At 34.9% G+C, this 14,659-nt stretch overlaps 1 protein-coding gene across 1 annotated transcript; it reads left to right on the plus strand.

The window, feature by feature from the left end:
• Positions 1-9,408: 9,408 nt before the first annotated feature.
• On the plus strand, positions 9,409-14,201 carry LOC145568897 (lipoyl synthase, chloroplastic-like). The gene is made up of 8 exons (XM_081628280.1): positions 9,409-9,564; positions 9,999-10,378; positions 10,826-10,989; positions 11,968-12,058; positions 12,177-12,334; positions 13,056-13,227; positions 13,416-13,526; positions 13,959-14,201. Exons 2-8 carry the CDS (start codon positions 10,016-10,018, stop codon positions 14,043-14,045), a joined length of 1,146 nt encoding a protein of 381 aa, XP_081484406.1. The 5' UTR covers positions 9,409-9,564; positions 9,999-10,015; the 3' UTR covers positions 14,046-14,201.
• Positions 14,202-14,659: the final 458 nt, after the last annotated feature.

Raw genomic sequence — 14,659 nt, forward strand, 5'->3', positions numbered from 1 at the left:
ACACATTTTCCTACAATTCTATCTAATAATAATGACAATTGTATTTAATGAGTTGTAATATTTAATTCTTTATTAATATTTCCCTTTTTTTTCTCAAATATTTCCCTTTTATTTTCAACATGCTAGTCTGTAGATATTTTTTTAAATTGTGTTGTTGAAAAGTCATTTTGTTTATTAGTTTAATACGGAATATATCAAAATTACCTTTCCTAAAAAAAAAGGTAATTTTTTCCTAGGAATTTAGTATTACCTTGTAATCCCTCATATTTTTAATATATTTATTTATTATGTATACAAATATTTTTTTTTATTTATTTTAATTTTATAATATGAATTATTTAATATAAAAGTAATAAGATTTTACTACTAGTAAGCTGAACCATTAAGTTTTAGTCTAATTTATAACCCCTTTTAAGTTACTAGCCCAAACACTTAATGCCTATTCAAACCCAAATTACAAGTTCCTACTCCTAATAAGATTAGGAAAATTAAACACAAATAAAAACCCCAAACCCTCACAACTCTTACTCTCTCTCACGTAAAAAAAAAAAGAAAAACAAAACCCTCACTTCTCTTCTCCTCTCTTATGTACACCACAACAAAAAAAAAAAAAAAAAAAAAGAAAAAAAACTTGAAGCTCCAGCCGCTGCTGCCCAGCCGACGCACCACCTCCAGCCACCCAGCAGTAGCCACCGCCACCTCCGGCCACCCAGTACAGCCGCCCTTCTTCCTCCCTGTTTTCTTCACTTCTCCTTGTTTTATTAATTTGTTTAAAGCTTCAATCTTTGTTGAATTTTAATTATTATTATGGTTTGATTATGTACATAAGTTATAAAAGATCATGAATTTATGAGTTTTGATATTTTTAAATTATAATACAAAATTTCAGACTTATGTATGTATAAAATTTAGGGTTTAAACATTGATTTTTCATGTTTTAGGGCTTGAAAACGTGCTAATCAAGTTATCTAATTATACTATGTTTAAATTACGTTAAAGTATAATTATTTTGACTATGTATAAATTTTCATATTATTAAAGTTTTGATTTTTATGAGCAAGTTATGTTAATTTCATGTTTTTATGCTTCTAAGCCTATAACATAATTATTATGGGTATTTTATGATTAAAAAGCTTTGAACTTTAAATTACAACCTCTAGTATAAATTTTCAGATTTGTATACTTTTAATTTGAAGCTTCTAATTGCATTGAATTGGTATATTTTTGGATTTTTAACACACTAACTTACTATGTAATGATTATTTCAAGTAATTATGTTTATGGGGTTATTTTATACACTTAAACTAAATTTTCAGATTTATTTACTTACTTTAAAGCTGCTGGAATTTCATGTTATATACTATATTTTCAAAATTTTAACATATAAACTTATAGTTGGGATGTTATATTATTATTATTGACTAATGGGAACAATTTAAAAGCTTTATTTTGATGGTTTAAGAGGTTTTAAAGTAGTTTAGTATCGCTGTAAATTTATTTGCTTGGGTATTGATTTAATTCTTGTTGTTTGGTTTAGAAGAGTACTTTGTAGAAGGCGACTTCTAGTTTCTAAAGTGGCCAACCGAGTTGTTTACACAAGGTACGTATGAGTTACGAAACCTTGCTTTTAGGTGCATGTTTAAGGACAGATCGAGAACTTAGTATCATGTATAGAGATGACTGGGCTAAATTGTTTGGTTATACATTGTGATTTCTGTATGTTGTGCACTATTCTATATTGCAAGTATTGTTTATGCTCTAATTATGCAATGTGCGCTTAGAGGTAAAGGTATGTGATTGGTGAAATGATTCATTTATTACTCATTCATGATTATTGAAATAGAATGAGTAAAGGAAGAATTTAAGTCTTATAAGACGAGGTTAAGGTTTTGGGGTGCCTTATGCACTCAAGGTGTTTATACACCGAGGTAGTTAAAGGAATCAATAATAAATATTGCTTGTCACTAATAAATCAAGAATTGAAATTGAAAACTTGCTTTGCTTGATCGAATTGATATTGGATTTGGATGTATTGTTTTGCATATGAGTCATCACCAAGTCTAAACTTGTAAATCACGTAAAGTGCAAGATGGATGAGCAATAAAACTCTAGATTTGTGCACATCTGGAGTAATGACAATCAGGGGTTGGGGTACACGGGGTATTAGCCGTGCACTTTTCTCGATGCCGTCTGATCTACGAGTCTCTTATTTCAAATACTTTTCAAAACTAGGAGTTACATGAGATCTCATACTAGCTACGGTCACGGAGTCGTGCCCGTGGTCGTTGGATGTTTTATTGATGTTTCCGAAAGGAGGCATGGGGTTTTCTTTTATTGATGTTCCAAATGGAGCATGGGTTGGACAACCTTGTCTATTGCTTAATCCAATGAATAAAAATGATGAGTTAACTACTTTTAACTAGTAGAGTCTTAGTAAATTGATAGTTGAGTCATGTGTTGAGTCTACAAATTAATGATGTGTGTTGATTGATTATTAGTAGCATGCTAGGGATTTCTTATTATGTTTCGCAGCTTGTATGTACTCAGCTTTGCTGATTGCGTGCTTTGTGTGTCTTCTTTGGTCATGACCTTCGCCTTTCAATGACATTGTGACGATCCAATTTTTATACTTGTAATATTGGGGAGCAGATTAACCACAGGTTCTTACACATGCAACATCCGTATCTAGGTGGTGGGATCTTGAGTGGAGTGTTGGTTGCTTTTCTTATTTTTATTGCTGTTTACTTTTGAAGTTATTTAAACTCAATTTCACTTTTATACTACTTTTATTGGTTTGAGTTTTGAATAAGGGCCTTAATGGTTCCAGGTTGTAAAACTTAATTTGGTTTTGAAACTTATTTATAACTGATTTAGTTTTTCCGCTGCTAATTTCTGATATAGCCTTAACGTTTGAACACGTGGCAGTAGCACGCTAGTAATTCTCTTGAATATTGTTCAGGTTACTCACAGGTTTAAAGAGAGAATTATTGGGGTGTTACATACCTATTTAAGATTGGATATTTATATATTTATCATAAAATAATAAAAAAACTTAGATATTTAAATTAGAAATCATCATATTTAATTCCTAGCTACATATTTAAGAGTTAAGATTCGATACAAAGTACCTAAATTTGATATCATCATGATATCAATCTCTAAAAAATTCATATTATTTTATATTTTTAAGAGAAAAGATATCATAATATTTAAAATCTTGTACAACATAATTAAGATTAGATACAAAGTATCTTCCATAAAAAAAAAATATACAAAGTATCAAATTTAGAAGTGATAACATTTTAATTATGGAAAAATTAGAAAATAACACCACAAATTTTAAAATAATTGAATTATAACACCACAAAATCTCAAATTTATATTATAACAGCACAAAAAAACCCAAAAATTGGATTTCACCACCATCTAACAGATTTTTTTGATGGAATCCGTTAGTGGAACCCACCAAGCACACGTGTCAGCAACCTATTGGTCTAAAAAAAAAGAAAAACTAAAAAAAAATAAATTAAGCCCTAACTTAGTCCAAGCCCCACCAGTCCACCACCATCCACCCTGTCCCCCACCATTGGCAGTCCCCTCTCCATCCCACCCCAACAATTGGCACCCCCAGCACTAGGGAAACCCACCGGAGTGGACTATTAGCACGACGCCTCACCTTAGCCCATCCCAGAAACAGCCCAGCCCAACCACAATCGAAAAATCGGCAGCCCAGCCACCGTAAAAAATCGCCAATCCCTTACCCTTCACCCTCTAAACGGCCGTAATTGACGTATCACCCCTCAATGTTCGAATTTGATGGCCGATGTTGATGGTCGTTTCAAGGGTGGGGGGAATGAGGTTGGTTTTCGCGATGGGCCAAATGGGTTAAGGTGGTTTTCGAGGAGGGGGAGAGGGGAAAGGGTGATTCCTCAACTAAGGGGGTGGTGGCATTGGGCTGATTTCGGCAGTCAAGGCTGGCGTTGTGCTACTGGAGTACTAGCTGTTTTGGGGTTTTTTGTGTCCCTTTGGGAGAATTACAGCTCACACATTGGATCCAAGCTGCCTGTACCTGCAAAACAACGAAACTTCGGATGTTCGGAGGTCCGCCTCCGACGGTTAAGTTAGTACGGGATCAGAGTAAAAATGTGTGGAAAGTTAATAACTTCTCGGATTTCGAGATCAGTTGTTTTCTCTATTTTCGAGAATAATAATTGATGTAATGATTGTAAGGTGCCCTAATAAATGGGGGAATCTCCCTATTTATTGTAACACCCCAATAATTCTCTCTTTAAACCTGTGAGGATCCTGAACAACATTCAAGAGAAATATTGGCGTGCTACCGCCACGTGTTCAAACGTTAAGGCTTTTTCAGAAAATAGCAGCGGAAAAGCTAAATCAATTATATATAAGTTTCAAAACCAATAATCAAAACCAATCCGAATCTTACAACTTGGAACCAATAAGGCCCTTATTCAAACTCAAACCAATAGAAATAGTACAAAAGAAAAGTCGAGTTTAAATAACTTTAAAAATAAATAACAATAGAAGTAAGAAAAGCAACCAACACTCCACTCAAGATCCCACCACCTAGATACGGATGTTGCATGTGTAAGAACCTATGGTTAGTCTGCTCCCCAATATTACAAGTGTAAAAATTGGATCGTCACAGGGTCATTGAAGGCGAAGGCCATGACCAAAGAAAGACACACAAATCACGCAATCAGTAAAGCTGAGTACATACAAGCTGCAAAACATAAAAGGAATCCCTAACATGCTACTAATAATCAATCATCACGCATCATTAGTTTATAGACTCGACAAATGTCTCAACTATTTATATTACTAAGACTCCATTAATTAATAATAGGTAAATCATTATTTTTTTATTCGTTGGATTAAGCAATAGACAAGATTGTCCAACCCATGCTCCTTTTGGAACATCAATAAAAGAAAAACCCCATGCCTCCTGTCGGAAACATCAATAAACATGCAACGAGGAAACATCAATAAACATGCAACGACCACGGGCACGACTCCGTGACCGTAGTTAGTATGAGATCTCACCTAACTCCTAGTTTTTGAAAATTATTTGAAATAAGAGACTCGTAGATCAGACGGCCTCGAGAAAAGTGCACGACTAATACCCCGTGTACCCCAACCCCTGATTGTCATTACTCCAGATGTGCACAAATCCAGAGTTTTATTGCTCATCCATCTTGCACTTTACGTGATTTACAAGTTTAGACTTGGTGATGACTCGTATGCATAACAATACAAACATTCCGATATCAATTCAATCAAGCAAGGCAAGTTTCCAATTTCAATTCTTGATTTATTAGTGACAACAACATTTATTATTTAATCCTTTAACTGCCTCGGTGTATAAACACCTTGAATGCATAAGGCACCCCACAAACTTAACCTCGTCATATAAGACTTAAATTTCCTCCTTTACTCATTCTATCTCCATGATCAAAACGAGTAATAAATGAATCATTTCACCAAACACATACCTTTGCCTCTAAGCGCACCTTGCATAATTAAAGCATAAACAACACTTGAAATATAGAATAGTGCACAACATACGGAAATCACAATGTATAACCAAACAATTTAGTCCAGTCATCCCTATACATGATACTAAGTTCTCGATCCGTCCTTAAACATGCACCTAAAAGCAAGGTTTCGTAACTTGTACGTACCTTGTGTAAACAATTCGATTGGCCACTTTAAAACTAGAAGTCGCCTTCTACAAAGTACTCTTCTAAACCAAACAACAAGAATTAAATTAATACCCAAGCAAATAAATTTACAGCGATACTAGACTACTTCAAAACCTCTTAAATCATTAAAATAAAGCTTTTAAATTGTTCCCCTTAGTCAATAATAATAATATAACATCCCAACTATTAGTTTATATGTTAAAATCATGAAAATATAGCGTATAATATAAAATTACAGCAAGTTTAACTTACTAATATAAGCTGAAAATTTGTTTTATTAATAGTTTTTGCAATTCAAATAATCTATACTTATGATATTGCATAATTAGTTGTTTAAAACATATAAAAGCATTCTAAAACTTTAATTTTGGATCCAAACTAATAAAAATCAGATTATATAAAATCTGAAAAATAATTTAAATTGTAAATTTCAAACCTTTGAAGATCTCCATTCATAATTCAATAATTAGAATAGTGTATTACACATTAACCCTTTAAAACCCTTCAAATAAACATCATAAAACCCCAATCTCACAAAATATATAATCTGAAAATTAATTTTAAGTATAAAATTGTGGGTATTATCATTATGAAATCATAGTATTGATAATTAACTTGCTTAACACGTTTTCAAACCTTAAAACATGAAAAATCAATGTTTAAACCCTAAATTATACAACATATATAATCTGAAATTTTGTATAATAAATTTAACATGTCAAAACTCATAAATTTATAATCTTTTAGAATCCAAACATATTATCAAACCATAATAATATAATTTAGAACAAAATTTTAATTAAAGTTTGAAACTTTAAACAATTTTAATTAAGATGATAAAGCAATAAAAAAATAAAGGAAGAGAGGAAGAAGAGGGGCGAACGGGCAGCAGCAAGGGGGGGGGGGGGTTGGCTGGTGGCCGGCGGTGCTGCAGGCGGCGGCAGGGGCTGCGGCTGGGCGTCGGTGGTGCTGGCAGCAGCTTCACAATTTTTTTTTTTTTTTTTTTTTTTTTTTTTTTGTTTTTTTTGTTTTTGTCGTGAAAATTGAAGGAGGGGAAAGCTTGAGGGTTTTTATTAGTATAGTGGCTTAGTTTCCTAGTTCTAATAAAACTAGGATTGTTACTTGGGCTTAAAGTGAGTGGGTTTTAGAAAAAGAGTAGGCTTAATGAATAACGGGTTGGACTTGTATAATAATTAAAATATAGGTGGTGAAATAATTTTTTATGAAATAGTTTTATCAACTTTTAAAATAGTAAAATAAATAATCATATAATAATTTTTTTTATAAATAATTTTTTTATGAAATAGTAGAATAAATCATATAAATAAATAATCATGGTTAAATATTCACTTAAATATTTTAAAATAAATTTTTGTATTCACATCCCAAGCGATGGTGCCTAATTCAGGCAGCAAACCCGGATGATGAATCCGCCTCCAAGAGGGTACTTGAGCTTAAAATTGTCTAAACCCTTCTCCATTGCAGCTCTTTGGCTGACACATGGATCTCAGTTGGGTTATTCTTCTCTTTCTAGTTCTTGCGTTCCTTTTCCTCGCTGTTCTCAAGTGGGGGAAGATCATCATCGTCAATGCTGTCATCAGAACTGGACTTAGAAGCGGCATTACCTCCGCCACTCCCTCATCTGAGCCAGAAGTAGAGGCGGTCTCTTCCCCGTCTGCATATTCTGGCCTCATCTCATGAACATCATCATTGGAGACGGTCTCTTCCCTGTCTCCATCATCAAAATCACCTAAGATCCCATTACTCGGAGTCTTGGGGATCCCAAAAGGGGAGTAATCTCCCGAATTAACTAGCATATCCTCCTTCTCAGCCGGCGTTACTTCATCAGACAATACCTCCAATGTACCGTCTCTTCTTCGCCGTCTGGTGGCTGTTTGTTTGGTCCGAGCCATTGTGTCATGCACATACACAGAGACAGTCGGTTTTAGGGATGTAAAAGGCTGCTGTCGGCACCACCAGTCCTAGACTCAACTGTACCAGGAGACCAGCTGACTACTGATCTAGGCTGTGCCGTGTGTGTTGGTGATGAATCCATTTATTTGAATGTAAATGTACAAACGGAAAAAAGAAAGAATGAGTTGAAGGGGGTAGAGACGGTACCTTAAAATCTGACTCTAAAGGGGGTCAGGCGTTGATCGGCTGCAGCAAGCAAGTTTGAGTGATTCTGCTTATAGATAACACAAGTGGATGTAACCGGCTAGGCAGGAGAGCAAAAAAGGGGACTGTTTGTGTATAACACAGGCGGGTCTCAGACTCTCTCTCTAAAAGCTTGACTTTCTCTCTCTAAACTTTTTTTGAAAATGTCCAAAATAAGAGGGGTAAACTTGTATTTATAAAGGGGTAATTTCAGGGGCATCCCCGTAATTTCCCTAGAATATGAAAAGTTAAATTTCACAGTTAAAACAATTCAACCAGTGGTAGAGTGACATGTGTCACAGATGCCACGTGGCGTGCCACGTCACATTTGTGAGGGGCAAATGTTTTAGGTAAAAATTACCCATTCCACGTGGACCAGCCAGAAGACGACACGTGTCAACCCAAGATAGGGCCAAAGTGGGCCTATCCCTAATTGACACGTGGTGTTCCCAGAATTCAGTAGAAAAGACAGCCATCAGGCCCAAATCCCGAAAGAGCCGTAATACGGCACAATCCATCAGAATTAGGTTAGAGTGACCTAATTAGGGGCACATTTACCAATGACCCTATAAATAGGGAGATTCCCCCCATTTTAGGTACATTTACAATTCATTTATTACAACAACCCTACATTCTCTCACATCAGAGAAAACACCTGATCTCGGAATCCGAGAAGATCTCACTTTTAACTTTTCCGCACGTTTTCGTATTCTTCGATCGATACAAACTTGATCGTCGAAGGCGGAGCTCCAACCAACCGGAGTCTTCGTGTTTTGCAGGTACATATTGCATCGGACCAGTCTTGGTTACGTAACTCTCCCGAGGGACAAAAACACCCAAAACAGCGACGATTCAAGTCATATAACTCCACCAACAGCTACCTCGCAATCCCTCCACAAGTCAGGTAGCTCCACACTCTCCACTAGCCTAACAACTAGCAAGCCCTTCACACGTCAGGTAGCAGGCAAACCTCCACTGGTGTAAGACCTCGCACCCTGTCCACCAAACTTTGACAAATTGCGCGATCACCACCAAAGGCACTCAGCTTACTCACACCAAAGGCACTCATCTTACTCAGCTAGCAAGCCCTCATTTTTTTTGGCATTTTCTCACTCCTAGGGTTTCGTTAATGGAACGTTTGCGAGAACGTTTGTCAAACATATTACGAACGTTAGCTATAACTAACTGTCAAAAATTCCCATTCCAAAAATAACCTTTTAACTAACTTGTTAAATTACAAATATGACCCGTGTAAACTAATTTCAATTTTCATGGAGATGAACATGAATTTGCTAGTTCAATTTCACCACAAATCTACTGAGGATTTCAAAAGCATACACCCTCGATGTAGGCAGCCTGCTTTTGCACCAAAACTCTCAAATGTGGTACCTTTTTGGACACCTAATTTGACCGACTTTAGTATAAACATAAATCCTTGGTAGGGTTGTAAAATTCATTGTATCATTGTGAGTTTGTGACTACGTGCTTCCTTGTACATCTTGATGTGTTTTCACCAAAAACTGAGTTGACCAACACTATAAGCTCAACTTATAAGATCAAAGTGGTGAACAGTAACACATTTGTTAACCAACCCATTCCTCGTAATCATCGAAAGAATCACTGCTACTCTACATTCTCCTGAAATACACTCAACTTTGTATCCTCCATTGAAGCAGCTTCCCAGGTAACTGGTTGAGAATTCTTGATTCTATTTCATTTTCATTCAGATTCAAATGCTTATTGGCTCATTCCTTGACTCCTATACTTGCTGATTTTTTATAATGTTTTTAAACTAATACTCTGATTAAGCTAATACAATCAAATTGCTTGTTGCATTTTGTTTAATTTTACCCCTTTATGTTGTTGCTACAGAAGAATATTATGTGATTTTTTGAGCCTAATTTGATAATTGTATTGTGATGAACTAGGAATTAGACATTTTCTCCGTATAATTATGTGAATTTTCGACCCTAATTTGATCATGGAATCAAAGTATGTGTGGTAGAACTTATTAATGTTGTATGGAACTAGAAATTATACATTTTTTTCCCTAAAACTATGTGATTTTTCAAGCCTAATTTGATCACTGAATCAAATTTGGTTGCTAATGTGTTGCAGAACTCATTGATGTTGTGATGGAACTTGAAATTAGACATTTCCTCCCTGGGTCAAGGGCGGCCGCCCCTCGTGCCCTGGCTCAGGGACGGGCCTGTTACAAACCATTTAACATAAGGTGCAAAATCACCTCAAAGCTGAGTTCTTCAAGAACCACAATAAGTGCTGACTTGCCGGAATCTGAGGAGACGGCGAAGTTGAAATTGAATCCCTATCCCGGAGGAATGGGACCCCACACGGGGAGAGACCCAAATGTATCGAAACCGAATTGGTTGAGGCAGAAAGCTCCCCAAGGGAAGAAATTCGAGGAGGTGAAAGAGTCTCTTTCTCGCTTGAATCTCCACACTGTTTGTGAAGAAGCCCAGTGCCCCAACATTGGAGAGGTATCTCTTTTGTTTCTTTTTTTTTTATGATCATTTGTGATTGAGTTGATAGTTTATGGAAAGGAGACTTTGACTCGAGTATGTGTCCAAGTGTTTTGCTATTGTGTGAAAAATTTCATGATATTGGCTGAAAATAAAGGTTTTGAAGTGTCCTGCCCGTGTCTGGAGGATCCGACATGGGTACTTAAGTTAAAACAAAGAGTTTAAGTAATGTAGGACATTGTTGCATCATGCCAAATTGTTTGTCGTTGCATTTGATTAATTATATATTTGTGCATACTAAGAACTAAATTAATCCTACTAGAATTTACTTCTTAAATTGGAAAATAATGTTGCTTAGCGTATGATGATAGTAGGTTAGAAGTATAGTCATTAAACTTTTCCAAGTGTTTGTTAGCACATGAAGTATTAGGATCATTTAACATCAATCTAAAATTTACATTGCAGTGTTGGAATGGGGGTGGGGATGGAATTGCAACTGCCACGATCATGGTTCTTGGTGATACGTGTACTCGTGGTTGCAGATTTTGTGCTGTTAAAACGAGCAAAAACCCTGCACCACCTGATCCAATGGAACCAGAGAATACTGCTACCGCTGTCGTAAGTTGGGGGTATGTATAATACACTTTTTTAGTAATTTTTTATTTATTATTTTACTCGATTCCTGTCCTCTAACTTTCCTTTTGTATTACATGATGCTTTTTGATTGGTATATGTAAGCTCTAAAACTTGTTAGTGTTTCATTTATTAATTTCATATATGGAAGGTAAACATTTCACCAAAAAATTAAGTGTTCCTCAGGTGCTTGATCTTAACAGCATAGGGCTTAAAAAAGTTGTAAATTATAGCCTACTAATGCATACTTGAAGGAACCATCACTATATGTTTTGTTAGTCCATTTTTTGTTTGGAAATCCAAACCTAAGAGTAGAAATTACCTATAAAGTTCAAGTAATCTCCAACAAACTTTATTTAGTTCTTATTAACCTTTACAGCAACTAAAGAACATAAAATTAAGGTTAGATTGTCTTAGGGTATAGAAACTTGCTGATATGTCTAAAGAATGTTAGGATTTTGAATAACATCCAGAGTATAAATGTCTTCATTTATTTAGTTCTTTTTTTTTTTTTTGTCATTTCCCATTGAACATCTCTCCAGATGTGCATTAACTGGTTTGCTCTTTTTTTTTTAAAAAAATAAAATAAAAATCATTATCTATAAGCGCCGCATCTTTATCTTGGAGCTCTTAGCATATTAGCACTGTAATATTATTCCATGAAATCTCTCATAAACAATGCGGCCTGATGCTTGATTTTTTTTAACCATATGTCTCTTATGCCCATAAAATTTGGGTTTATAAACTAGGAAGAGTTATGGTGTGTTGTAGGACAGTTACCCCTTTATTAGTATAGATCAGCTGGTCTGGAGTAAGGATGCCTACGTAATCACTTTAGAACTTTTTCATGACAAAATTTATACTTTGGCAAAGAATAGGCTATTGGTTGTAGTTTGCTGATTATATAAAATATACATATCTGAGCGCTAAATGTCTTGATCTATATACTGATATCCTTTGGGAATACATTGTAGTGTTGATTACATCGTTCTAACAAGTGTTGATCGTGATGATTTGCTTGATGGTGGAAGTGGCCATTTTGCTCAAACAGTCAAAGCCATGAAGGTTTAGTTGGAACTTTTTAGTAGCTTATTGTGGACCTTTTCTTCAGTTTTCTTAATTCTAACCATGTCAATTACCAAGAGAGAAAAGATGCTTGACAAGGAAACATTTGATGGTGCAGAAACTCAAGCCTGAAATCATGGTTGAATGTTTAACTTCTGATTTTAGGGGAGACTTGAAGGCTGTAGATACTCTGGTGCACTCGGGATTAGATGTTTTTGCTCACAACATTGAAACTGTCAAGCGGCTTCAGAGAATAGTTAGAGATCCTCGGGCAGGGTCAGTTTTTTTGTTTCTATGTTAACAATTTAGTATCAGCATACTGGTATTGCCTCTCTTTTAAATTCATGTCTTGCATAATTTTCATGGGTAAAATTGTGGGCCTTTAATCATTCTGCTCTAAATTTATTGGATAAGGCTATTGGAAACTGAACCTTGACTAGCAACAGACCTACTGCAAGTCCAGGAACTATAGTTTGTCTTTCAAATTATGTGATAAGACCAAACATGGTTTTCTTTTAAGTAGTTAAACTTCAAGGAACTCAGAAACTAGGTGAAATCAGTGGCTTAGAAAAACCTAGCTTGGTCTGGAGACTCTGGACAAATCTCTGATAGACTTGGTAGCATTTTGATGTTCTCAAGATAAGAGTTTTTGTAATTTTGTGCATTACCTCAAACTATATGTGAAACAATTGACACAAACTTTATCATTTCAAAAAGAACTTTATAGCATGCCAAAAACAGATAAAGTGGAAAATAGCAAAAAGAACTTTATAGCATGCCTCTTCAATGGGACTAAGGCTTTGGCTTTCTAAACCTATTATCATTTCAAATTATTAATGTTTCCTAATAGCAGAATTATTTAAATTTTGTATGCTCTACTTGATTTTGTAAGAAAAATTATAGTTACGGTCATACCTTAAACTAACATGTTTGTCCAAGCCTCCAAGGGACACATATATATATGTAATATTCAATAGTGATTTTATTTGATGTGCAGGTATGAACAGAGCATGTCAGTGCTCAAGCATGCAAAAATTAGCAAGGATGGGATGATCACAAAAACTTCAATCATGCTAGGGCTTGGGGAAACAGATGATGAATTGAAGGAAGCCATGGCTGATCTTCGAGCCATTGATGTAGACATTCTGACACTTGGACAATATTTACAAGTAAGAAATTTGTGCTGACTTTATTGGCTTTGTGTTGTGCTTTGATTTTTTGTACTCACCAAGTTCAACTCTAACTTTATATTCATCCCCAATTCAACTTCATGAAATTTTATCTGCTATACCAGTTCTGTGAGGGCTTAAGCTATTCATCTTTTTTTTTTTTTTTTTTTTTTTTTTTTCCCTTGCAGCCAACACCATTGCACCTCACCATTAAAGAGTATGTTACTCCTGAGAAATTTGCTTTTTGGAAGGAGTATGGAGAAGCTTTAGGTTTTCGCTATGTTGCTAGTGGTCCACTCGTAAGTATATTACCTTGTTTAATTGAATTTTAAGATGATACTTTTAATTTCTATTTCATATATGGCTGAATGCTCGAGGAGTTCTCGAATTAAGTGGACTACTGAAATTAATAGTGTTCAAGCTAATCATGTCCCTCCACAACCTCATGAATTTTTTTTCAGAACGCCCTTGAAACTTAAATTAATCTTGTTTCCATCATGATATTTATAATAAATAAAATATGAGACCTATTAGAGACAACACTATGATTACTTCCTTAGTCATTCTGTCATTGTAAACCCCTATCTATTGAAACATAAACATGCTCCTTCCATCTTTCTAATTGTATATATTTTTTTATCCGACCTAATATCGTTATTGATAATGAATATTATGGGGACAACACTACTGGAGTATATGAATTTTGATTTTCTTTCTTTCCTCCTTTGTAGGTACGCTCATCATATCGAGCAGGAGAGCTCTTTGTGCAGACCATGGTGAAGGAAAGAGCTAAAGACTCATTGAGCAAAAAGTTCTAGCTCTATGTTCAACTTAGGAATCACACATAGGCCAAAACAAGCTATTAGATTTTTTGATGAATGTTTTATACAGCGATAGCAGATGTGAAGCACTAGTTCACTATGCATCAAATTTATTGAACTCATTCAATTTAGTAATATATCTATTCTTTTGCTGATATGTGTTCTTTTCAAAGCTATGCATAATGTGTTAATTTGCATACTCAGCACAACCATCTTCTATATGAAAAACGTTCTTAATGTATTGTTTATGAATTTTTTAATAAGTTGATTAGCATATATATGCAATTATAATTTAAACAATCAACTAATCAAGTAATGTTTGCTTAACCATCAACCGCAAATATTTTCTCATTTGTAGGTTTTCAAGCTTTTCTTAAAAATGAAGCTCCAAGGAGTAAACTGTGGCAGGCGAAAGAATGAATTTAGTCATAGCTTAGTACATGCAAATCACATCTGAGAAACATGGTCGGCCCATTAGCTTGTATGCATTTGATTTACATTTTGCTGACATTGAGAATGAAAATATTTTACAAATAGAAGTTGCACAGGCTGCCCATATATACAACATATTTCAATGTAAATGCCTAAAACAGTTAGACATCAAGACCAAT

The sequence above is a fragment of the Chenopodium album genome, chromosome 11 (assembly GCF_948465745.1).
Source record: "Chenopodium album chromosome 11, dcCheAlbu1.1, whole genome shotgun sequence".
Lineage (NCBI taxonomy): Eukaryota > Viridiplantae > Streptophyta > Magnoliopsida > Caryophyllales > Amaranthaceae > Chenopodium > Chenopodium album.

Coding starts and splice junctions, on each gene's coding strand:
- LOC145568897 (XM_081628280.1), top strand. CDS start 10,016: ATGGAACTTGAAATTAGACATTTCCTCCCTGGGTCAAGGGCGGCCGCC. Junction 10,379..10,825: donor AGTGCCCCAACATTGGAGAG/GTATCTCTTTTG, acceptor TTTACATTGCAG/TGTTGGAATGGGGGTGGGGA. Junction 12,059..12,176: donor AAACAGTCAAAGCCATGAAG/GTTTAGTTGGAA, acceptor TTGATGGTGCAG/AAACTCAAGCCTGAAATCAT.